General features: G+C 40.8%; 6 protein-coding genes across 6 annotated transcripts; 4 read left to right on the forward strand and 2 right to left on the reverse strand.

Moving 5' to 3' along the window:
• Nucleotides 1-10,358: 10,358 nt before the first annotated feature.
• On the reverse strand, nucleotides 10,359-11,030 carry LOC26526564. The gene is made up of 2 exons (XM_015160045.1): nucleotides 10,732-11,030; nucleotides 10,359-10,671 (listed from the first exon to the last, which is right to left on the reverse strand). Exon 2 carries the CDS (start codon nucleotides 10,630-10,632, stop codon nucleotides 10,468-10,470), a length of 165 nt encoding a protein of 54 aa, XP_015015531.1. The 5' UTR covers nucleotides 10,633-10,671; nucleotides 10,732-11,030; the 3' UTR covers nucleotides 10,359-10,467.
• Nucleotides 11,031-13,325: 2,295 nt separating this feature from the next.
• LOC6543325 (mitochondrial sodium/calcium exchanger protein) lies at nucleotides 13,326-15,179 on the reverse strand. Its single transcript, XM_026979136.1, has 5 exons — nucleotides 15,153-15,179; nucleotides 14,880-15,097; nucleotides 14,218-14,824; nucleotides 13,632-14,159; nucleotides 13,326-13,568 (listed from the first exon to the last, which is right to left on the reverse strand). The coding sequence occupies exons 1-5, from the start codon at nucleotides 15,177-15,179 to the stop codon at nucleotides 13,350-13,352; spliced, it is 1,599 nt and encodes a 532-aa protein (XP_026834937.1). The 3' UTR covers nucleotides 13,326-13,349.
• Nucleotides 15,180-16,126: 947 nt separating this feature from the next.
• On the forward strand, nucleotides 16,127-17,648 carry LOC6555992. Its single transcript, XM_026978972.1, has 2 exons — nucleotides 16,127-16,606; nucleotides 16,982-17,648. The coding sequence occupies exons 1-2, from the start codon at nucleotides 16,186-16,188 to the stop codon at nucleotides 17,569-17,571; spliced, it is 1,011 nt and encodes a 336-aa protein (XP_026834773.1). The 5' UTR covers nucleotides 16,127-16,185; the 3' UTR covers nucleotides 17,572-17,648.
• A 726-nt stretch (nucleotides 17,649-18,374) lies between these two features.
• LOC113564099 lies at nucleotides 18,375-20,394 on the forward strand. The gene is made up of 3 exons (XM_026978973.1): nucleotides 18,375-18,571; nucleotides 19,276-19,958; nucleotides 20,029-20,394. The coding sequence occupies exons 2-3, from the start codon at nucleotides 19,277-19,279 to the stop codon at nucleotides 20,286-20,288; spliced, it is 942 nt and encodes a 313-aa protein (XP_026834774.1). The 5' UTR covers nucleotides 18,375-18,571; nucleotide 19,276; the 3' UTR covers nucleotides 20,289-20,394.
• On the forward strand, nucleotides 20,357-23,483 carry LOC113564063. The gene is made up of 3 exons (XM_026978512.1): nucleotides 20,357-20,383; nucleotides 20,524-20,780; nucleotides 23,206-23,483. Exons 1-3 carry the CDS (start codon nucleotides 20,357-20,359, stop codon nucleotides 23,261-23,263), a joined length of 342 nt encoding a protein of 113 aa, XP_026834313.1. The 3' UTR covers nucleotides 23,264-23,483.
• Nucleotides 23,292-24,785, forward strand: LOC113564064. Its single transcript, XM_026978513.1, has 3 exons — nucleotides 23,292-23,304; nucleotides 23,482-23,730; nucleotides 24,122-24,785. The coding sequence occupies exons 1-3, from the start codon at nucleotides 23,292-23,294 to the stop codon at nucleotides 24,709-24,711; spliced, it is 852 nt and encodes a 283-aa protein (XP_026834314.1). The 3' UTR covers nucleotides 24,712-24,785.
• The last annotated feature ends 591 nt before the right edge of the window (nucleotides 24,786-25,376 follow it).

Below are 25,376 nucleotides of genomic sequence, written 5' to 3' on the forward strand. Positions count from 1 at the left end.
TTTAATATATATATATTGATATATTTATTGTTCTTGCATTTCCCAGCAGCTGACTAACGGGTATCTGATAGTCGGCGAACCCGACAACGGCGTTCTCTCGCCTTTTTATTTAAAAACCCAGCGAAATATGCGTATTATTAATGGCGCGCATTGACCAGCGACAAGGAAAAGAGATATCCGGAAGCCAGATACCAGATACCGGACCCATGTTTCGAGCCGACTTGACCCTGCAGTCGTCGTTTTCGCGCCCTTTCATGTCACATTATTGGTGGCATTTTGTCCCATTGACAGAATATATTAAATTAAAGTCCATTCGCCACCCTAATGCGTTAAAGAGCCGGGCTTAATGAGACCCCAGTGGGGGAAAATCAGCGAAAGGAAAATTCACCAACTGAGAACGCACTGCCACCCGAATGTCCAACTATTTACGGGTTACTTGTACTCCGGCGGAAAATTATTTGCCGAGCTGAGGGACAGGGAAATGTAAAATGCGTTTAGCTCGCCAAGTAGTGTCCGGCACAAAAGCGTAAGAAAAATTCCAAACAAAACTTAATTACTTCGTAGAAGGCAAAAAAATGGGCGGGGAAGATGAGAAACAGAACAAATTGGCCAAATTTGCTTGACTTGCTAGCAAGTTTACATTCGTATTTGCCGCTCTTTGTTTATATTAACTGAGCACGGGTGACATTTTTTCATGCTTTCATTTGCCGGGTTTTTTCCTTTACTTCTCAGTTTCTTTAATGAGGGTTTAAGTATTATTTGCCCAAGGGTTGCCTTTGGCCTTTGTTTGACTGCCAGCTCCCCATTTCCTATAGCCGAATACCTTGTCGCCGTAATTTGAGTAGGAAATGCAGGGCGACCAAAAAAAAAGGGTTTGCGTGTAATAATTTTTAATTTTAATTTGTAGTTCGCCGCGGCCAGAAAAGTTTGGCTGGTCCCTTTACTTTTTGAGCCACTTAAGCGGACTTTGGGTCAAATGAAATGAAGAAGGTTTGCCCCCAAATAAATGTGGCAACACAAAAAGCGCCTGTACTTGGCGGATTTGAGATAACCAAATGAGATGTCGCTGGCCAAGTAAATACCCGGCGAAACTTATGACAAAGGCTAAGTCCGAGTCTGATGTCATTTGCCAGATTACTTCTGGCAGTTGTGGGCCAATTCCAATAGAAATTTACTTAATTGTTGAGCGAATGGTTAGCGGAAATGGCAACAGGAAATTTCTTACTTTTTTGAATTGGCAACCATCAAAAAAATTACAACAAAATTGAAAAAAAAATATAAATTTTTAAATTTGAATGCAGATTTTTAGAGAATTGTGATAGAAACATTTAGAGGTATGCCACTTCAAAATCCGATGAAGATAAGTTGAGTTATGGAGTTTTGAACTTCAGCATTAGGACATTTTTTAATTTTTTTGAATTTCTACATCATCCTAACAGAAAAAAAATTACAAAAAAAATGAAAAAATATAAATTTTTAAATTTGAATGCAGATTTTTAGAGAATTGGGCCAGGAACATTTAGAGGTATGCCACTTCAAAATCCGATTAAGATAAGCTGAGTTATGGACCTTAGAAATTCAGCCTAAGGACATTTCTTAATATTTTTGAATTTCTGAATTATCATAACATCAAAAAAATAACAAAAAAATTATACAAAAATTAATTTTTAAATTTGAATGCAACTTTTTAGAGAATTGCGCCACAAACATTTAGAGGTATGCCACTTCAAAATCCGATCAAGATAAGTTGAGTTATGGAGTTTAGAACTTCAGCCTTAAGACATTTCTTTCTCTTTTTGGATTTCTACAACATCATACATCAGAAAAATTACTAAAAAATTACAAAAATAATAAATTTCCAAATTTGAATGCAGATTTTTAGAGAATTGTGACAGAAACATTTAGAGGTATGCCACTTCAAAATCTGATAAAGATAAGTTGAGTTATGGAGTTTTGAACTTCAGCCTTAGGACATTTTTTAAATTTTTTAATTTCTGCAACATTATAACATCAAAAAAATTTCAAAAAAATTGAAAAAATATAAATTTCCAAATTTGAATGCAGATTTTTAGAGAATTGTGACGGAAACATTTAGAGGTGTGCCACTTCAAAAGATCGACTCTGCTATTGCTCCTGATCAAGAATATGTATAGTGTATATGGTCGGAAACGCTCCCTTCTGCCTGTTACATAATTTTCAATGAATCTAGTATACCCTTTTACTAGACGAGTAACGGGTATAAAAATAGTAGCATCACAACCATGGCCAACTCGTTTGCTATTGCTTGTAAAGAAAGTGTCTTAAACAATACATAAGATCAATAAAAAGGTAATCAAACCGAGTTTGTAAGCCTCTTTGGTTTCCGCACATTCGCTTCATTTTCCCGGCCTTTTTGTTAAAGTAAATAAAGGCTCTTCTCCACAGGATGTTGACCAACAAAGGCTTCAATCAGTCGGCGCATTGAATGCTACTTTGTTTCTCGCAGGATCTTCCTGTTCCGCCGATGCTGTAATTTGATTGACTGTTTTCGGTATAAATCACTCTCAGACTTTTGGTCGAATGGTCAATCGATTATTTCAACAATCTTGGCGAAAACATTTTCGCTCTCGACTCTGACACTCACTCCGTGCAATTATCATTATGATGAGATGCGGAATAATTTGCCAACAAGTGCATGAAAGGACCAAGGATGGCTTGACATTGCCATTCGACGAGGGGCTGGCAGGAAGTGAAGAGCAGGAACGAAGAGGAGAGTTTTCGACGAGACATATAAAAGTAAATTCCATTTTTATTAATTGTCCGCCTTCTTGTTTGTCCTCGGATCGGAGTCGGTTGAGTTTTCATCTTTAAGCCCTCCCTCTTGATTTTCCCGGGCTTTCCCCTCAATGGCACTCGACTCACGAGGCTGGTGAGGCCGCTGAGGGGCGTGGCAGCGGCGGGGGTCGGTCAATGGAATGCCATTACGAGTGGCATCCATTGAAACACTATCAAGTGTTGACGGCGGTCCCGCGGATTCCGAGGGTTGCTCTGGGCTCCCCTGCATCTGGTCTAGGGTCTTTCAATAATTATAATTTGTGTGCTTTAATGAGAGGTGGAGTGGGGTTTTGAAAGGGATCAGCTGCCGCTCGTGTACATAAAAATAATTTTAAATCAGCTGCATATTTACCCAAAGCCTTATTTGATTTTAATTGATTTTTTCGCCGGCGATATTTGCTTTTAATTTGCCCGCCGAAGTCGCAGCTCCTCTGCAGACACGTATTTGCCCATAATTCGACTGTTTGATCTGTCGAAAAAATGTACGCGTACATTGCCACACACACTCACACACACTTACACACATTGCTGCGTATTTTAATTTTATTTGCTTTTTAAATGAAGCGTCATTGGCCCAAAGCGAACGCAACTGATTGTGTCTCCGCCCCGGGCGATTGACAATCAGCTGGTTGGGGCTGGCTGCAATCCGTCCACAATCGCCCACCCACCCACTTAACCACCACCCGCTCCAATCAGATACCCTGTACAAAAATTAACCTCAATGCAAGTTATGCGTGCGCCCGTAGCGAATAAAAAAAGCCACAGTAAAACTTTTGTTCACTCATGGCGAACTCTGAGTACTCTTTGCAAAAAGTAAGAAAAAAGGTTAAAACTAACCAAAATATTCTAATTTGTTATTATTTATTTTAGTTTTTTTTTAATAAAAATAATGTCCAACGCTAGTCATATATTTTATGTGCTTTTTTTATATTAAAAATTAAATTGCACTTTATAAATTCACGGAATTTCTTTTTATATAAAGAAATAAAAATGCAGGTTGCTCCTTTTTGGCCATGTAAAAGTGCCGATTAAAAAATGATACTTATTTTACGTCGAATATTGCAGCCCCTACAACATAGTTAATATAGCCACCATAAATATTATTCAAGAAAAATAAGGGAAAATTTTATTTACTTTGTTTCTTTGCGCGCCTGAAGCTACTTAAGTTCTTGGCTTTCCCCTGATTTCCCAGTCCCGCTGTTTTGGTTGTTGTGTATCGTAAAATATTTGCGTTATTATGCTAGTAATTTTTCCTCTTTTTTGTTGTCCCACCCTAGCCCCTTCGCCTTGGCCAGGTTTTGTTATTGCTGGCTAGTTGGCGGTTGGGTTTGCGACGTTGTCGCAGCAGTTCGGTAGCTCATTTTTATTTCACCAGCCCCGGGCGGGGATGAGAAAATCAGGGCTTGCATGTGAGTGCCGAGCCACGATGTACTACTTATATTCTCGGTTGCTGCGACAGCTTTTCCAGTATTTTCCAGCTCGTCATAAAATGCCAGGCGTTTTTGCAGAAACACAAAGAGTAGAGTGGCAGCAACCAGAGATACTGCTATTAAAACTAAATCAAGCAAGGGTAGCTACCCTCAGTCGTGGTTTCCGGTTTCCCAAAAATTTTCAACTTGCAGTTCAACTTTGCTTAAGCAAAAAGGTAGACAAAGTAAATACAATTATTCTGGCAAGGCCAAAACCAATTGTTAAAGCGTACAGGAATGCCCGCAGCTCGTCAATCGGGTAAATAACTATGTAAGGTTACGGACTGGCATTTTAATGACCGTCAACTTTGACAACATGGCATAAATGGCCAACAATTGGGGCGTTAACGGAAATTGGCTTAAAAAGCTATAAAATGTACCAGTAGTTCGGACGGAGGGAAACACATTTATTGGTAAATAAAGTTCCGCTCAAGGTATAAAAGTTAATAATAAATCGAAACAATGGGGCAAATTTTGTTAATCTAGGCTAGAACAAGGCAAAATCTCATGCTACAAAAGTCGACTTTTATGGCTGGCAATAAAATTGGTAATTGGTTAAAGGGCATATGAAATAAGCTACCGAAAAGGGAGTGGATTTAATTAAAGCCCAGAATGCAGGCTGTTGATAAGCAGTCTTATTCATGGCTTGCAGCAAATACTTGTTTATTATTTGGTTAAGGGTTCCCAAAAATATCGGATTATAAACGCTAAACAGGTGGTATAAAGTTATCTCTAAATATCTCATTCTTTGACACTTTTTACGCTAAATGCTGCTGAATATTTACAATTTGTTTTTTTTTTTAATATTTCTTTTTTATTTGAAGACATTCCTCTGTTCTACAGTTTCGTAAGTCACTTTCCCCCTGTTTGAAATCGCTAGAACCCACACAAATCTTTTAAAATCAAATCAACGCTGTTTTGTATCAAATTTTAATTAGCCCACGCTTCGCCAGACGCCTTGAGTGCAATATAAAAATAAGAAGATAAAAAAGATATTCCCAGAAAATCAAACATAATTAAATATTAATAAGGCTTGCCAATTAAGAGGCCACGGGAAATTTTCAAGTGCGAAATTTTCCCATCTATTCATGTCACCAAATTATCGCATCAAGTGAGAAAGGTAAAAATCCAACAGAAATTGGCCAAGGACACTGAATGGCGGGGCAGGGGCCTAAGTGGCAGAGGGCATTTGCCCCCAATAGATGGCAATCTTGGTCGTGTGTATCGTGATTGTTATGCTCCACGTCTCGCAGATGAAGACGCAGTGCGCATGTGACATAATTGGGGGCGACACGGACGCCCCGAATGAACAGGTGAGCAGGATACACCTGTCCGTCCTTCGACCTCGCATCCTCCGTCCAATAGAAGATTATAATGTACGCGTTGCCTAATTTGAATGGTGCGTGCTGGGCCACCTTTGAAATGCTGTCAGAGACGCTAAATGAAATTAAAGACTGCTGCCCCCGCGACGTGCTTTCTGCTCCTGCATCACAGATAACAGGGCACTCATGTTTTAAAAATTAAGCAAAATAACGAAATTAGCATAAATAAGCGCCGCTAATAGGATTTCCTTTGTAATTATCAAATGGCTAGGCTGGCACACAAGAACCAAATAAAAAAATCGAACAAGCAGTAAATAAAAAATGTGAAATAAATTAAAGAATCAGCCTGGCTTTAAGCATTCCTTTGTGGCAAAGCGTAAAAAGTGCGCACATTTACACACATGTTGGCACCTGTTTTTTGTTTGTTGATTTCTGTTTTCTGTTTTGACGCCTGCTCTTGTTCTGTGGGTAATTTATTGGCTTGCTCGCCAAAATCGATTTCACATTATTCGCGTATATCAATGCACCGGCTAATTTGCTTAAAAGCATAATTAACACGACTCGAACAGACACACAGCAAGCTCGCCATTTTATGGGTGCACGTGAGTCGTAAAAAATCGACAAACACGTGAGGTGCAAAATACACGCCAAAAACATGATGCCAAATACACAACAAAAATATATAAAAACTGTTGTAAATCAGCGCACCGAGCAGACAATGCCAATAACAAAGGTCTGCACACACGTCGTATACGTAATGAATATCTCGACTGTTTTGTTGGCCTGTTTTGCGGCTTTTGGGGCCTTTTTTAGAGCAGATAAAAAACTAGCAATTGCAAGAGTGTGCATAAGCAAAAGTGGCATGTAAATTACTACTTTAAAATCCCTTAGTTTTTTAGCCTAAAAAGTCACACCTTTGAATTATTTGAAAATAAAATATAAAAAGCATTAGCAGGAAAAACGCATTTATTTAAATAGCAGTGAATATATTCAGAAAAGCAATGGCAATAAAATCTAAATAAAAGGACTCTTTAAAGAAGCCAATTAAAAATATGTGATTATTAACGAATGTCTGCTTAGCAACAATTTGTATTTAAGTTCAGCCACTCCCTAATTGACATTAATTCAAAAACTTGAAACTTGTCATCTTCGGTGTTCATTTCGCAGCTTTTCTGGGTCATAAACTCATTGGCGGCTTCTAAGCAAAACTTTCTCGAATTTCAAACACCGGATATTACTTTCAATAGCTTTCTTTTTGAATTGTTGGCTCTTTTTTTCATGGCCAATTAAAAGTGATTAGTTTCGTATTGCGCGTCGTTTATGATGTTCATACTGCTCAATGCGAGTTTTGTGTTTTCAAATGGCCAAAAGTACGGAAACCTTTTTGAATACCGTGGTAATTAATTAGTCGGCCCTTTCAAATTGCCCAGCGGCCCCAGGCATTCGCCTTTCACGGAACTGGAAAAGCTTTTTGGCAATGCACGTAAGCGTTTACCTATAACTTTATGACTTTACGAGCGGCAAGCAGGAAAATGGCGGGAAATGGCGGGCGGGCCTGGTGTTGGCTGTAAACAAAGTTTTTGTTGGGGCCAAAACTTTTCTAATTATAATCTACATAACTTAAATTTGCAAATGAGACGCGAGGGCAAAGGCACAAAAGTTTACCGCTGCAAGGGCATGTGAAATTAAATTATGTCGGTGTCTACGCCATGTGTGTTTGTGCAAAACAAAAACCAGCTGTTTGTTTGAAAGAAATGTAAATACGCAGATCTACATTTAAATTCGAGAGTCAAACGCAAAGGACCCAACGCAATTCCAAATTGAAATCATTCACAGTTCAAATGGAATTCTGTAAGCATTTTATTGATTGCTTCATTTAAATACATACATCCGTACTTCTCTTCCTTGGCTACGAAAAGTGCCTACGAACTTTCTGCCTTTATCTTGAAAAATCATCTAATCTTAGCTAGACTTCATATTTTTTCACCGCTAAGCTGCCTGCCATCTAAATGTGTATTGCTTCTGTGGGCGGTTCTGAGCTGCGAAATCTCTTGAAGTGCATCATACTTGAAGTTAATAAAATTGTTAAAAATAAATGCAAAATTAATGATTTTAGCATGCAAAAAATGAATTTAGTTTCTTTTTTTAATTGCTAAAAGAAAATAATAGGTAAGTTATTTAAGTTATGTAATAATATCTTAAAAGTAGGGCTGCGATTTTTTCTCTCCCCTGTGTTTCCTTAAGACTTGTGGTTACTTTTTTAGAGAAATTGGTTTTTAAAACACAATTACCGAGCTGTACGAAGAGTATGTGGTGGAGCTGAAGGCTTTCTTTTCGAAACACCCTTGGGCATATTTTAGAGGCTCATGTGACAAATTGCGGCAGCACGTGTATCGCATGCTCATTTCTGGAATATGGCAGGTTCTTTTCTTGCTGATACGAGTATCTCTAAGTTGTACACACGCTGACAAATCCAATTCATTCTTGCCGCCTTACGTGGCGTATACGTAATGGGCCAGCAACTAAAGGTAATGTGATGGGTGCTACCTGCCATCCTCTGGCACTCTGATTCCATGTTTATGCATGTACACTCCTCAAATTGGCTACCACTTCAGTCATTTCCAGCTGCCTCGTTATTTTTTCTCTTCCATTTTAGTTTTTCATTTTCCGATTTCGCTCGACGCTCGACGGTCCATCAAGTGGAAGGCAATCGAAAATGTGCGCTTCGCAACAAAATGCTCAATGTTCAGCAAGAAATGGCCGGACTTTACTTGGCCGGAATGATATTGTTGCATCGCTGCCGTGGCATGGGCATCTGCATCGGCATTGGCATCGCATCGGCATCGGCATCGGCATCGACATCATCCAGCATCCAGCATCCAACAACTGGCAACAATTACGCGCGCCTTAATTGCCCCACATATACACGTACCCATACACACACTCGTTAACAGAAGGATGCTGGAAAAGCGCCAACAATAACAGCAAACAGGGCGGATTGGGCTGGGCATCGGACCTGAAATCAAAATCATTGGTGTGAAAATAAACTAATTGAAGAAAAATTTCATTTGCAACACCGGCTGAAACAAGAACAGCGGCAGCAGCAACCGTTACAGCACCACTCGAGGTACCGCATCTTGTTGCATTTGACCCGGGGTCAAGTTGCAGCCAGGCCACGGCACACACACATGGGGGCCACATTCTCGCGCCGGAACAGGAGACACCGGAGTAGCGGGACGGGCGCGGAGACGGAGACGGATTCGGACACGGATACGGGGACAGGAGCAGAAGCAGGGACTCCAGGGACACCAGGCAGTACGTACAGACGTGTGCTTATTTATCAGATGAACCAATCCCCAGCAGCCGAACACTGGCCACAGCTATTATGTGGCCGGCGAAATTCGCTGGAACATTTCAATTCCGCTTAAGTGGAATTGGGTTCCTTTTCATTGGAATATTTACACAAATTCAGTTAATTCAATTAAAGCCGTGTTGTAACTCCTCTTTTACTTTTATATTCCTATAAAAAGCCTATGTTTAGCCAAATTAAACACTATTTTAAGTGGTTTCCACAGAAAACGTACTTAATTCAGCAAAGGTATCAAGCTAAGAGCAAGTATAGTTATAGAGCTAAATCACAAATCGAATCTTGCTATGATCAAGAATCATTTATAGATTTAAGACAATCATTTTCATTAAAAGGCATTTTTAACTTCTGAAAATACTCTCCTCGACAGCCTACTTGTCCACTGTGCAAGTCCTGAAAAGTCCTTAATGCCTGGCTCACTTCGGCGGACTGTCCATGTAGGGGCCATATTTTCAGGGAGTTGCCAGCTGCCTGGCTAACTATCCAAATGAATGCATGAAAAACTACGGAACGGTAATGTGCAGTTGCCATGCAGCAGTGGGGCAGCAGCAGCAACAGCAGCAGCAGCAGCAGCAGCAGATGCGGCTGATGGAGCCGCCCTGAGTTGTATGCTACACTTTTTGCACAGCGCACTCGATGGCGTGTGCGTGTGAGTGGGCGTGGCTCATATCCTTGAATGTTTATTTGCCGCTACCCACTATCTGCTGGCGGCTTACGCGCTTCCAATGCTGTTGCAAATGGCAATGTTGCTGCTGCTGCTGCCGCGCAGTTGGCAGCAGCAACAGTTGCGCGTAGATAGATGGACAAGCGACTGGATGACCGTAGATATTGCCGCTTGTTTGCGCGCGCAAAAAGGCAACAAAAGCTGCAAAAAGAAATCATATATATAAAACACAGTCGGCTTTTGCCGTATGCCCTTTCAAATATTCCCCCTAATTGGCAGACAGTCGATTGTTTTTCAAGTGCGAATTCATCGCCTGAATTACGGTGATTATTGAAATGAATCATGGTCTATATTGGCTCCATTTTTAATGAGTGCTTTCGAGGACCTGGCAGCAATCATTAAAACCAACGTTTCGTAGACTATAGCGATGTAGAGCACTCCATAAATGCGAACTTGCTAAGCGTGGCATAAATAAAAATGTATATAAATCAAAATAACTAAGGGGAATTTAAGGCCTATTATTTCATTCTATATTTTAACCGAGTTGGCCACAAACTCTATCCTTTTTCTGCGTAATTATTTCAAGTAATTTCGGTAAATTGAATTTTAAAGAAGTGAAATGGCATGTTAGTTTATTCCGCATAAACCCTTTGATTACAGCTTCGAATTCATTCAAATTATTTGCAATAAAGTTTCAGCCAGTGCTTTTTTAATATACTTTCACTAAAAAGTGAACAATTTTTAGACTTTATCCAGCCAGATCGTGTTTAAATTGAATATTCTTCTTGACTTTGGCAGGCAGTTTGCCATTTTTTGTAGCCCAGTCACAAATCAAATCTTTGATTCCCACGTTCGATAAGCAGCAGGAGCAACTCCCTGGGCTGAACTAATTTCTCCAACGCTGCGGTCTGAGTTATGGGGCTTAAATTGGGCCGCCCCAAGCCCCGGACCACAAAATTTGCATCTCTCTCGGGCTCCCCCGTCTCTGCCGCCCATTCAGTCTATAACTTTTCGCTTCTGGAAGTGTGGAGGCATCTACATAAATGTGGCTTTTCATTAAAATCTAAAAGCATAAATCTAAAAAGTGAAACCAACAATGCCAGAGCAGACACAGGCGGACATCTGCGGTGTGGAGCACCCAGCTGGCTCCCTCGATTTCAGAGGATCTGTGAGCTAACGGTTTTATGCCTTGGTTCCTTCCTGTCTGAAGCTGGATATGTATACGTCTGTGTGTGTGTGGGCTTGGGGGTGTGCGTGGCGCAAACTAATTGAATTTTGAAATTCAAGTCGAAATTAAAAAATTACAAACAGCCGGCCGCATTGGGCAATCGGCAGCCGAAATAAACTGTAAAACGGAAATGTATTCGGCAGGTGGAAATTGAAACTGATTGAATTGTAAAGTGAGGCATAAAATGGTTTTGGCTCAGTTGTTTTTGCTTGCAGCTGTTAGCCCGCAATCCCGAAGATTTTCCACAGTTGTTTTTATTTTTGTATAATTTATGGTTTTCGATTTTAATTTGCGCACTTAGCCGCGCATTTTATGGCAGTTTTCCTGATTTTTTTTGCATATTTCGACGCGCCTTCTGTGTTTTGTCACTGCGAAATGAGGGAATGATTTAGAGCGAGAGTTGACTTAGGATTTAACAGGTGTGATTCGCTTTCGTCACAACTTTAAATTTAGACTCATAATAAGAAACAGCATTTTGTTATAAAATGTAGCAATTTAGCACAAGTCTAACGAGCCCAAAAAAAACACAAAGAGCAAAAACCTTCGTTCAAAATCACCAAAATCTTTGTGTAATAAAACATGAGATTATACATTCAAGCATCATTTAGTTTCTTATTTATATACCTGCTAAAAGTGTATCTGCCCTCGCTGTAACACCCAAGACATATGCATTATGATTAGCGACCGTAATTGAAGTTTAACTGCGCGTGTAATAAAAGCGATTTTTGGCCATTTGCAACACATTAAAAGCATAAATAATAGCGACCGAAAGTGTGAAAATAAAGACACGCGATATGTTGCTTTCCTCGACGGGCCTCGCCCATTTCTCCAAAGAAATCCGAAATCATTTCTCAAAACACGAAGAAATACGGCACAATTTTTGATGAGTTGAGGATTTGGGACACGCGAAATGGGCGCGAGAAAATGTACGAAATGCGATACAGTGCCATAGCATTAAGGACGTGCTGGCATTACCAAACCTAGACCGACTTATATGGGCTTCGCCGATGTGTCGGGAAATGTGGCTGTGCTGTGGACCGCAAACAAACGACGGCGACTTATTCATTGCGCTTGCCATTAAGGTGGCTCTCCTTGCCATTTGGCCATGCCCACCGCCCCTTCCTCAGCAGGGTGATATATAACACGCTCATAATTGGTCATAAATCTGACAAACGTAATTTGTCATCACTCAAGCAGCTAGCGAACCGGGGCCAACGTCACCCCAATCTTTCTCAGCAAAAAATGTGAAAAACTGAGCCAACTACCACGTACCTGGTGTTTTAACGCAGTCCTTTTGTTCGATGAAAATAATAACACTATTTTATAGTAGATCATTGAAGGGACCATTACTTAATAAAAGCCAAATGGTTTTACACTGTTAACTGAATAATTAAACCAAGAGGTTGTGTCCTAAAGCAAAATTGTCTTTTCTTTTTTTAAAAATATAAAACTGCAGAATTAAATAACATTCAAGTGCTCAAGGTATTGGCCGCCAGTCCTGCTTACTTTCAAAAACCGAAACATTTTCCAATATTTATTATTTTTCAGGATCTGTGCCCACATGAAAACCATATACACTTCCAATTTTCAGGTATCGAAGTCGCCACTTCCTCCATGGCTTCAGTTCAGTTGGCCGACTTGGTCATGCGACAAGTATACTGAAGTGGCAAAATGAAAAAGGGAGCTTGACACAAAATGTCAGCTGGATATTTTTTATTACACAATCACAACATACTCATACACACCCACCCGCATTCTGGCACCTTCGAAAATGCCCAGAAGCAGACTATGCTTTTGTTTTAGTTTCCGCTCGACACCCACACACACACTCACACACACAGACAAACAATATTTTCGGGCACTCCACACATAAGCCACAAAGTAGTTACTTTTTATGCTCCTCACCCACCCGCACACTTACTCATAATCGGCCTGGGCCCAAACTCTGATTGTTTTCCCCCAAAACGTCTCCGAAGCTCGTAAATATTTTACCAGTTTGGAACGGTGGCGACTCTCGGAACTAATTTCAGCTCTTATGGATGACATACGACGCACTTCTCGATGCTCCTTGAGTGCGAGTGCGATTCTACATCTACATTTCGTTATAAATGACTTTCAAAGGGCCTAAACGTTGTAAATGGTCCAAGTGCGTGTTTCTGGTCACAACGTCGTCGTCGGCATTGAGTTTAAACGGACGGCAGCAATCAATAGGCTGATAATTTATGGCGATTATGCTGGCCAAAAGCGGAGAAAGTTGTCCAAGAATATGACTTAATATAAATTTAATATTTATTGGGTAATTTAAGTTCATTTATTTGGCAAACACTTTTGACGTCTTCCTAAAGATATATCCATATATATGGGTGATAGGGTTAAATATGGTAATTAAAAGCGAAATGTATAGTAGCAATAATGCTTATAAAAGCTGTGATAGTAATAATGTGATAATCTGCAGACTTAATGACCAAATTATAGCTATTATTAACTATCCATTGTTTTTAGATTTGTGAAGAGTGGCCAAGGAAAGTATCCAACTGTAGTGAGTCATCCACTGGATTGTTACGTAAAAAACAGTCAACACCAAGAGATAGATCAGCAAGGACATACGAAACTCATAGCCACTCAAGGAAATGTGAAGCAGACTAGTGGTCAGGATTAAAAATATAAAATGAATGGTCGTTTCCGTTGCAGATGTTACAATTATCTGAAGTATAAAAGTAGTGAAAGTTCCCAAAATAAAAACGAAAAAAGTAAGTAATCTACTCACACTGCATTTGGGGTTGTAGCATCCCTGGTAGAACAGGAGTGGAAATGCCAAGAAGATCGCATAGGTGACCAAGCTCATCACAACTCCAAAGGTGGCATCCCACATCTTCCTCTTCTGCAGACACCGCACCACAATGGATTCACTGAACATCTCACCCACTCCAAAGTACATCAATGCCGTCATATCAGGCAGGACATCAAACTGCAAACTTATATACTGATATGCTATATTCTCTATCTCTCGGCTAAGCAAGTTAATGGACACCGAGCTGATGATCATTCCTAGCAGTGCAAAAATCCAAATATTATCGGGTCTCCTCAGAGAATGAGTGGAGATAAAGGTCAGGATGCTAAGAGTCCAACAGGTCAGGAGCACTATTAACCAGCTGACTGCTTTGAAGCCATGAGGCATGCATATGATTGGCAGGATAACCAAGCCCAGGCAGCTTGCGTATTTGTTCCAGCCAATCAGAATGCGATCTTTGGATATAACCGGGATAAAATTAGATAACACGAAATAGGCGGGCATCTGTAAGTAATGAAATGATTTTTTTAAATTGACTTAAGTCATTGAAACAAATAGTCACCATTGTAACCCTATATATCACATTTGAATCAGCCATATTCCAATATCCATTCACTGCCCCCAGCCAAATTTCACGCCTGGAAAACGCTCTTTGCTTCTGGTATTTGCCCAGAATCTCATCCCCGCTGTCCATTTCCTCATAGTTTTCCTGAGTTTGCTTACTTTTCACTTCGCTTCGTTGAAAGGTAGCATGTGACACGACAAAGATCACCAGTAAAACCATTATAAAAGTGTACAAAAACACAGTCACCCGAAATTTTATCAAATACAAGTCCGCAACTATAAGGTGAACATTATATGATTTTTTGACTACGATATACAAGTAGATCATTCCAGTCAAAATAAAGGACATGCTGGACCAAAGCGTTACTCCGTCAACACGATAGCCCTGCAAGCAAATAACCATAACTCCTATCAAAATATAGCGCATTATGTCCCCCATCATTTTGGCAAACTGCAAAGGACTCAGGTTTAGTTTTCGGGGATCACATATTTCCCAGAAACTGTTATAATAGGACGCAAAAAATATGGGCCCAAACAACAGAAAACTGGATCCAAACATTGTCATAGGTGCAAACTTAATGAGCGCCACTAAATTTGGCACGAAACTGAAAATGGCTTAAGCTAAATTAAGAAGGAAACGTGATTATTTGTTTTACCCACAAATATTTAGTCAGCATGAAGAGCAGGCTTAGGTTCGCCATCAATAAGATGGCACTTATCAATCCATAAGTTGATATCGTTGGCAGCTGAAATACGCAGAAGAATACATCTAAGTAGTTCATAAGGTAAACAAACGAGCCACAACTCGGTGTGCTCCTGGCCAGGCCACAAGTCTCATTGGCATTTCTGAACGATTCCTTTGGCAGGGAACAGCGATTCTGAAATGAATTCCCATGAAATAATTTGTAATTTTCCAACCCATTAGGTACTTGCTAGGGCTGAGAAGTCCACAAACGCCATAATTACAATTCTTAGTGTGTTTCTATGTTTTGAACAGGCTGCCTTAGCTTGCTTTGTTAATGCAGACTTTATAATTTCTGCTAATAAAACGAAATAAAATATGAAGTTCTTATTTTCGAAATATGTATTATAAAATATGCTAAACATTTGCAACGGAAAGATGGATTCCAATGGCCTCTGGTCTTCAAGGTGCAGATGCAAATGCATTGCCTTCGAAATGGGTCAACATAAGGTTCATGAGCGATCGTCGTCATCGTCGCCAACGTGACGAGCGCCAAGTACACCGTATATCTCTGTATCTTTTTATCTTTTGTGATCGCCCAGACCACAACGAGATTTGACTAAAAATTCCAATTCCTGCCGTAATGGAACTTGATGCGACACATTTGGCAAATTGCCGTTGCATCAAGTTCGGCCGAGAACATGATATTTTGCTTTCTGTGCTCCATAAGAAAATCCGAGAACTTTGCCAGCTCGTCTCAATTAGCGGCAATTGAATTATTACACGGCGACACTCATTCAATTTTCAGTGATAGGGGCTCAGCCCCACGGGCAAGTGTTGTCACAATTCTGATAGACGAATGCGACGTGACTGCGGATACGACTGGGCCTTACTATTTTCAACTGCCCTAATTGGATCCTAAATATAACCAGCGTACTAATATATCTGCACACGTAAACGTTAAATAAATATTACAATTAAAAATTCAGATGTTTAAGATATTAACAGAATTCATGTCGTATGCATGATCTAGTTTAAAAATTATCTCAATTGTTTTAGTGGACAAATTTACTAGTAAAATAAATATAAAAATGGTTTGATTCAGTACATTTTCTTGTTCTATATATGTACATATGTGCCCATATACCCTTGCTGCAAAGTGTAGCGCATCGTTCACGCATTTGCCACCTTCCTCGGATAAGCGGTTCGCAGTTAGGCCGCCTGCCTCCAGTTCGTCCGCAAAACTCGATCAGCTTAGATCATTTCAAAATCATCGCAGCCAAGATGAAATCCTGGTACCTGGCACTCAGCCTACTGCTCCTCGCCGCATCCACATTTCAGCCCTCCGAGGCTCGTGGCGGAAGGGGGCGTGGCGGCGGCTCATTTGGCGGACTCTTCGGCGGTTGGCGCAAGTACAAGAAGCCCTCGTCGTCGGGCGGTGGGCGGCGGGTGCTGAGCGGGTCGCCAGTTCACACGGCAATGACGGTGCCACAACCACCGCCGCCTCCGCCGGCACCACCAAAGATGCCCATGATGCCGCCCAAGCAGCAGATCCACAGCTATCCGCGCCAGCAGACGCCACCTGGCTATGGATTTGGATCGTTTCCGAGCCAAGGCGGCGGAACCTACTATGCCAACGCTCAGGCCTTGCCAGCGGGAGCTGTGTACTACGCCCAACCGCCCGTCGGAATGAATCGGGGAATGAGTGAGTACCAGATTAAAAGCTTAGATATAATAAAGATATAATAAAAGACTCCATTTATGCTTTGAACACTTGCATGTTCATGGGTTTGGCTCAAAAGTTATGTTATGTTTACCTGCACACACTTATTGTAAACTTATTGTAAACTAGATAGATTGGTTTAAAAGCTACAAAGCTTGTGAAGCCATAGCTTTAACAATGTTGTAGTCAGCAAACTGTTAGGTTTCCTATTGCAATTAAAACTGCAAAGTTAATCACGTATGAAAAAAATGAAAGAAAATCAGGATTAGCTATTTAGTTGATCTCCCATTGTCTCGTTTCTAGTTTTAGTGGAAATTTGAAAATTGTACTTTTCTCTAATTTTTTCACCCCGTACAGGAACAGGGGATTTCCTCACCGGAATGCTGGCGGGCCACATGATGAACAACGTTCTGTTTGGCCACCGACACCATACGTACCATAGAAATCCGGAGTTGGGCCAGTCGGCGCCCCAGGCAAATGGTCGACAGATCATCATCGTCAACAATGGTCAGCGGGAGGGAGTTTTGCACAACGAAACCACTATTTCGGGAGAAGCCTCCGCCGTAGTTCCTCCTGAAAATCCCCTCACGGAGGAGGAGGATGTGGAGGGGCAAGGCGAAGGTGAAGTAGAAAGCGAACCTGTTTCCAGTGAGGAATTTACGGATTTGGAGGCGACTCCTCGACCCTATCCAGATGGGGGCATCATTTGCTTTCCCGTCATGCTAAACGAAACAGATCCCGAAAACCCTGAGGTGACGCGCGAAGTGGAACGGGTCGCTTGCTTTCCAGCACCGCCCCACAGCCCGGAAAATTTCCAACCTACCATGACCACTGAGCAACCCATCGTTGCCGGCGATATTATTGGTGGAGCAGATGATGGTTCAGAAGGCGGTGCAGCTGATGAGATCAGCCATGCAGGTACTCCCATCGATGTGGCTAAGTTGTAGCTGCAAGAGATGATTATGTTTAACTAGTTTTAGAATTCAAACTAAGTGAAATAAAGCAACTAAGCATTTGAACTCGTTTGGAATCTGGTTGTGTAATTTAAAAATAGGCAGGGAACTGTTCCTGTCAAGGAATACATTAAAAGACTAAAACGCAAATTTTTTATTAAAGTATAAGCAACATGTATATTGTGTTTTAAATATATTAGGCCGGAATATTTTAGGATATTTTGCCTACGCAAAGGCACAAGGAGAAGATGTGGGAACTATTTACATTTACAAATTCATACCATACTTAGAGAAATCAATGTTACCACACATAATTTTTACGAGTCTAGAAAATTGGATTCAATATAATTTGTACATAGATGTTTTTTCATAGAATGTTATCCATTTTAAAAACGTACAATCTGTCCCCTCAATCTTTAACGTATTCGATCAAGTTCCATCGGGAATTAAAAGGGTGATATCAGAAATTCCCTAGAAATTGCACTATAAAAATAATTCAAAATAACATTAAAAAAACTGATATCTCAAATCAAATACTTTAAATATGTACAAGGAGAAAACGGTGCAGAGAAGTGGCAGACTGCACAAAAAAAAAGTAAGTGACTATATTTAGGTTTTCTTGGTTTTCTTAAAAAAAAGTTCAGTAGCTATGGGATCCCAAAAATGTTTAAACTATGATTCGAGCCCTATGTTATAATTTTAGGTGAGTAGGTGAGTAGGACCGTAAATTTTAATATAAATTTCCTAAAACTGCACACCAAGTTTCGCACAGTGCAGTGACCACCGAGTGACCAACTACGTATTGGATTTGCCCCCGCGGTCGCCGCTGTGTCCGCAATCCGATCCCTACAAAAACGGCGTTGGTTTGCTGCCACAGCTCAGTTGTTCAAGAAACTTTGCCCAAAACTTTGCCCAATTGGTTTTAATTTAGAGGAAGAGCATCCTGAAACCTTAAACAGGAGTCTATTCCGAGATCTAACCTCAATAGCAGTGCGTAAGTAATATCAACCACGAATATCAGCCTTTTCTAAGCTGGGAGGGTAGGACCCATGGCAAGGATTCCTGATGGAAGATGAAAGATGGAAGACAGGCAGCAAGCAACCTACCGTTCATAACGAAAGTCGTCAGTCCGAAAGAAAGGAGAATAATCAAGGAAGGATGTCTGATCTTTCTCAGGGAAATCCACAGAACATGTGGCAAAACATAAAGATAAGACCATACTGGCTGATGACTGACATTGGAGTGCAGTAGGAAGCAAATAAGTAAGGCCGCCTGGAGTAGTCGAGCATTAAATACCCTATAAAGCCCCGCAAGACTAACAACATATTAAAAACATATGGGCAAAAATATATAAATCGTACCTCAAGAATCATGATACAAACATAATTAATTGAATTCTTAGCAAAAAAAGGATAAGGTCTGTAAATGTTATGTTTATACCCGTTACTCGTAGAGTAAAGGGGTATACTAGATTCGAAAAAAAGATTGAAACGTATGTATCAGGCAGAAGGAAGCGTGTTCGACCATATGATGTATATATATTCTTGATCAGGATCAACAGCCAAGTGGATCTGGCCGTCCGGATGAACGTCAAGATCTCAGGAACTATAAAGCTAGAAAGTTGAGATTAGGCATAGAAATAATCATACACTAAAAAAAATCATACAAGCTTATAATTGAGTATTTGGTCCATTTCAGAATGACCCCCTTCTCGACGCGGCTCAGCCTGCTGGTGGCGGTGCTCCTAGTAGTGGCCCTGACTACCAAGGGGTGCTCAGCTAAAGTGGGAAAAGATCGCCGCGAAATTCGCAATAGTTTACCCAGATCACCCTATGCAAGACCTAGGTATAATGAACCAGTTCCATTGCACAGTTCCAAGGCAGTTAAACTCATCAAACCAGTCGCCAACTCATTTACTAGTAGTAGAGTAGGCATTCCCCTTGTCCACAAATCTGCCGAAGCACACAAGCCAACGTACAGAAGCCAACAAAACTCCATCAATGCCCACAATGCTACCTACCATCATGGGGGTCAGGTTCCAGATTACACTCCCTATCCTTGGGTTTACTATCCCGAGGAACCTTTTCCATATTTTAATCAAGTGGGTCAGGATCCAGATTACAGTTACTATCCTTGGGCTTACTATCCCGAGGAACCTTTTCCATATTTTAATCAAGTGGGTCAGGATCCAGATTACAGTTACTATCCTTGGTTTGACTATCCCGAGGAACCTTTTCCATATTTTAATCAAGTACCCTATGGAGCCCCCTACTACCCACAATGGCCAGTCGGAGGTGATCTGCCCGCTGGAGGAGCATTGCCTGCAGGAGACGTTTACTATCCACAGGCGCCGCAGGAGTCCGCGTCAGACTTGGGATTGGGTGCGTCAAGAGAATTAAGTAATCCTCAGTATGCAGGGTCCTAACTATCTGGTATTTCTTCATTTAACAGGCACTGATCTTGGCGCCATCCTGGGTCACGCACTCACACCCACCCACACCCGTGTGGTGAAGAGTTCCAATTCCTACTCCGGCGGTGGTGGAGGTGGAGGTGGAGCCACCACTCCTGTGGCTCCTGAGGCTCCTGTGGCTCCTGTGACTCCTGGACCCGCAGTTGCACCCAATCCGACGGATCAAAATGCGCCAGTTCCACCTGGACCTGCACCTGGCTCCCAACCGATTAAATTGCGAACTGTGGCATATGTTTTTTGAATATTTAACAACCTTCTTGCTTTACTTTCCAGAAAATCCACACTCTTTTTAAAAAGATCCAACCAATAATGTTAGCATTTAAATTTCAAGAAAATGTAAAGACATCGACACGATTTTAATTGGATTAATATTAATGTAAACTAATTATATACACACATTTTTCTTCGCAAAGGCACTACAAATTCATTTAAATTTTTAAGGTTTCGGAGGTAGGAATTCAATTTGAGGTAAGTAGAAACGTGGGTGCGCCCACCAAGTTTCGCGCAGTGCACTGACCACCGACTCTCCAACAACGTGTTGGATTCGCTCTCGCGGTCGCCGCTCCGCTCGCCGCTCCGCTCGCCGCAAACCGCTCCCGAGAAAAACGCAAAACGCGAGTGGCTGGTTTGCGCCGCAGCTCAGTTGTTCGAGAAACTTTGCACGAGACAAAGCGAATATCGCACGCGGCAAGCAGCAAGCAGCAAGCAGCAAGCGGAATACTCAGAAATCAGAGTAAATATCCGAATACATTGGGGTTTATTACATATTACATTTAAAGCTGAGGGCGTTGCGAGTGGTGAATGTCCAGAATTCAAATATTGCATTCTCAAAATTGTGCAGGCAGTAGGTACTGCTATTCGCTTGGGTCGAGCATTAATTGCTCTTGCTTATTTATTATTTTTGCAAACATTGCCCGACTTGAAGGTCACTGAGAAACAAAAGGAAAACATTTTGCTTGGGAACGAACTGCGTTCAAATTAACAGAAGCCATACAAAGTACTTGGCTTCTTCAGGCGAAAGATTTCTTCCTTTAAACAAGATTTTATTATTTCGCATATATGAAACAAGCAGATGTTTTTGATTAATCAGCATATTATGTATGTATGTACATATGTACATAAATACGTCTTCAATTAAGAAAATTCACGCAAAAAGCGGGTTTAAATTGGACCAAGCCAAGACGTATAATACTTCGACAAGGGAAAACATTAGGGAGGGATTGGAAATTATACAAAAAAATTACAAAACTAAGTTATGATTTAGTTTTCTAAAAAAACGAAATATATATAAGTACTATTACATATAATTTCGTGATAAGGGCCCAGTCGAATCCCTATTAGATCATTCTTCTATAAACAGTTGCCTCACCCCATTAGTTGGGCAAATAAAATTTTATATAAACTCATCTAGTTTTGAGACCAGCTGCCCAAATAGCAAATAAAACCAATTCGTGCCAAAATGTTTTACAAGAGGCACCACCCACTCAGAAGCACACATAACTAACCGGATTTTGACGCCCAATCAACTTGCACGTTATTTCTTTTTCGAATGTCTTCGAATATATGAGTCTTCCATATATTTGAAAGTCTGCTTTAAAAAAGCTCTTTCGAAGGCTCCGTAAATAGTGAATCATTTATTACTGAACAACTCATTTGAATTAAGGCGTTTGGCAGCGTTTGGAATACATGATAATCTCGAAGTGCTTTGACATCTGACATCAGAATCTGCGATTAGCATACAATTTCCTGACCTAATCTAGTAATGAGTAATATAAGTAATGAACATACATACGTGTATGTACATTAATTGTGATATTTTTTAGATTTTCTCAAATTTATTGAAGTTTTCGGTTGAAATTATTCTGTCATCTGTAACTGGTTCGCTAATCTTTTAGTGTTTGCTATTTGCCACTAGCGATAAGCTTTGTACTTCAAGGCATCATAGGGCATCATAGTGAAATTCTTAGAAATCGTGGAGGACAGTTGGTAAACAAACATGATAAGCGATTTCGTGTTGAACCGCAAAATTTCCCCTCTGACGTCATAGCTGCGCATGCGTTGCAGTTCAGTGGTTCGATGAGTCACCAAACCAGTTTATCATGTGTTTAGCAGCACTCGCAAGTTACAGCACTCAAATGATGCACGGAAATCTATTGTTTATAAATGCGGAATTCAAGTGAAAAAGTATATGCAGCAAATATATTGTTCATATGTGTCTGATTCTTGATTGTAAAGTCCTTAATCAAAATGATTAGCGATAGAGGAAGCTTCCGTTGACCTCTTAGGCCTGACCTGACCTTTAAATTCTTGTGTTTATAGTTCTGGAACAAAGCCTGGGTGTGTTTGAAACCCGATGGCGAAACTCAATGGAGTGTAGACACGCGGCACGCCGCCAAAATCAGCAAGTTAATTATCATTAGAGGACCGCCCAAGACACGCATAACGCGCATCTAATTTGGTCTAATAAAGTGGGCGCGAACTGTACCCACCTCCTGGAAATGTGGCAACCAGGGCATGACACTCGCTGATTGTTTAATATTTTAAGTGTACAGCAAAGTGCTAGAACTGCAGAGTAGTTTTATTGTAACTACCTAGAAAAGCTAACAGGAAACCAAGTATCATTCGGCTAACCATAATTTGTGTCTATTATTAGCGTGAATTGAATCAATTGTTTTTTACACAAACATATAGATAAAAGCATACTGCCTGATGATGACTGACATTGGGGTGCAGTAGGAAGCGAATAGGGTCGTCTGCAGAAGTCGACGATTAAATACCCTAAAAAGCCTCGTGAAACTAACATAATATATTAAAAAGATATGGGCAAAAATATGTAAATCGTAACTCAAGTATCATGATACCAACATAATAATACCTTTTGAATTGAATTCCTAGCAGAAATAGGATAGGGTCTGTAAATGCTTTGTTTATAAGTTGAACTTAAGATATGTTTTTTAGTGGATACTACATTATATTGGTTGCGAAGTGGGAGACCCTTTTATATCATGGCAGGCATGTTGTTTCACCCAACAGCCCAAGCACCAGAAATAAAATAAAAATTAAATAAAATAAAAAAATAAATTAAATAATTAAAAAAAAAAATAAAAAAAATTAAATAATTAAACCAAGCTGTTAATTGAGTGTTTGATGCATTTCAGAATGGCCACTAACCCGTCGCGGCTCAGTGGCAGCCTGCTGGTGGTGGTGCTAAAATAGGTCCTAATATAGGCCCTGACCACCGAGGATGTGCAGGCAAAGTGGAAATCTAGTGGCAGCAGAAGTCGCAGTAGCAGTTCCAGCTCTAGCAGAAGGACCTTTTCACACAGCTATTCTGCGCCATCGCACTCAGCTCCATCGCACCACGCTGCTCCTGCTCCACACCATGATAATGTCAGGCTGAGCTATGGAGGTGGATCCCACTCGCAGCCGGTGAGCAGGGTCGCCAGTTCACACGGCAATGGCGGTGCCACAACCACCGCCGCCTCCGCCGGCACCACCAAAGATGCCCATGATGCCGCCCAAGCAGCAGATCCACAGCTATCCGCGCCAGCAGACGCCACCTGGCTATGGATTTGGATCGTTTCCGAGCCAAGGCGGTGGAACCTACTATGCCAACGCTCAGGCCTTGCCAGCGGGAGCTGTGTACTACGCCCAACCGCCCGTCGGAATGAATCGGGGAATGAGTGAGTACCAGATTAAAAGCTTAGATATAATAAAGATATAATAAAAGACTCCATTTATGCTTTGAACACTTGCATGTTCATGGGTTTGGCTCAAAAGTTATGTTATGTTTACCTGCACACACTTATTGTAAACTTATTGTAAACTAGATAGATTGGTTTAAAAGCTACAAAGCTTGTGAAGCCATAGCTTTAACAATGTTGTAGTCAGCAAACTGTTAGGTTTCCTATTGCAATTAAAACTGCAAAGTTAATCACGTATGAAAAAAATGAAAGAAAATCAGGATTAGCTATTTAGTTGATCTCCCATTGTCTCGTTTCTAGTTTAGTCTCCCGATTGTATCCCATCCCGCTTGAAAATTGTACTTTTCTCTAATTTTTTCACCCCGTACAGGAACAGGGGATTTCCTCACCGGAATGCTGGCGGGCCACATGATGAACAACGTTCTGTTTGGCCACCGACACCATACGTACCATAGAAATCCGGAGTTGGGCCAGTCGGCGCCCCAGGCAAATGGTCGACAGATCATCATCGTCAACAATGGTCAGCGGGAGGGAGTTTTGCACAACGAAACCACTATTTCGGGAGAAGCCTCCGCCGTAGTTCCTCCTGAAAATCCCCTCACGGAGGAGGAGGATGTGGAGGGGCAAGGCGAAGGTGAAGTAGAAAGCGAACCTGTTTCCAGTGAGGAATTTACGGATTTGGAGGCGACTCCTCGACCCTATCCAGATGGGGGCATCATTTGCTTTCCCGTCATGCTAAACGAAACAGATCCCGAAAACCCTGAGGTGACGCGCGAAGTGGAACGGGTCGCTTGCTTTCCAGCACCGCCCCACAGCCCGGAAAATTTCCAACCTACCATGACCACTGAGCAACCCATCGTTGCCGGCGATATTATTGGTGGAGCAGATGATGGTTCAGAAGGCGGTGCAGCTGATGAGATCAGCCATGCAGGTACTCCCATCGATGTGGCTAAGTTGTAGCTGCAAGAGATGATTATGTTTAACTAGTTTTAGAATTCAAACTAAGTGAAATAAAGCAACTAAACACTTTGGAATCTGGTTGTGTAATTTAAAAATAGGCAGGCAACTGTTCCTGGCAAGGAATACATTAAAGGACTAAAACGCAAATTTTTTATTAAAGTATAAGCAACATGTATATTGTGTTTTAAATATATTAGGCCGGAATATTTTAGGATATTTTGCCTACGCAAAGGCACAAGGAGAAGATGTGGGAACTATTTACATTTACAAATTCATACCATACTTAGAGAAATCAATGTTACCACACATAATTTTTACGAGTCTAGAAAATTGGATTCAATATAATTTGTACATAGATGTTTTTTCATAGAATGTTATCCATTTTAAAAACGTACAATCTGTCCCCTCAATCTTTAACGTATTCGATCAAGTTCCATCGGGAATTAAAAGGGTGATATCAGAAATTCCCTAGAAATTGCACTATAAAAATAATTCAAAATAACAGTAAAAAAACTGATATCTCAAATCAAATACTTTAAATATGTACAAGGAGAAAACGGTGCAGAGAAGTGGCAGACTGCACAAAAAAAAAGTAAGTGACTATATTTAGGTTTTCTTGGTTTTCTTAAAAAAAAGTTCAGTAGCTATGGGATCCCAAAAATGTT

Source organism: Drosophila erecta, unplaced genomic scaffold (assembly GCF_003286155.1).
Source record: "Drosophila erecta strain 14021-0224.00,06,07 unplaced genomic scaffold, DereRS2 tig00000055-arrow-pilon, whole genome shotgun sequence".
NCBI lineage: Eukaryota > Metazoa > Arthropoda > Insecta > Diptera > Drosophilidae > Drosophila > Drosophila erecta.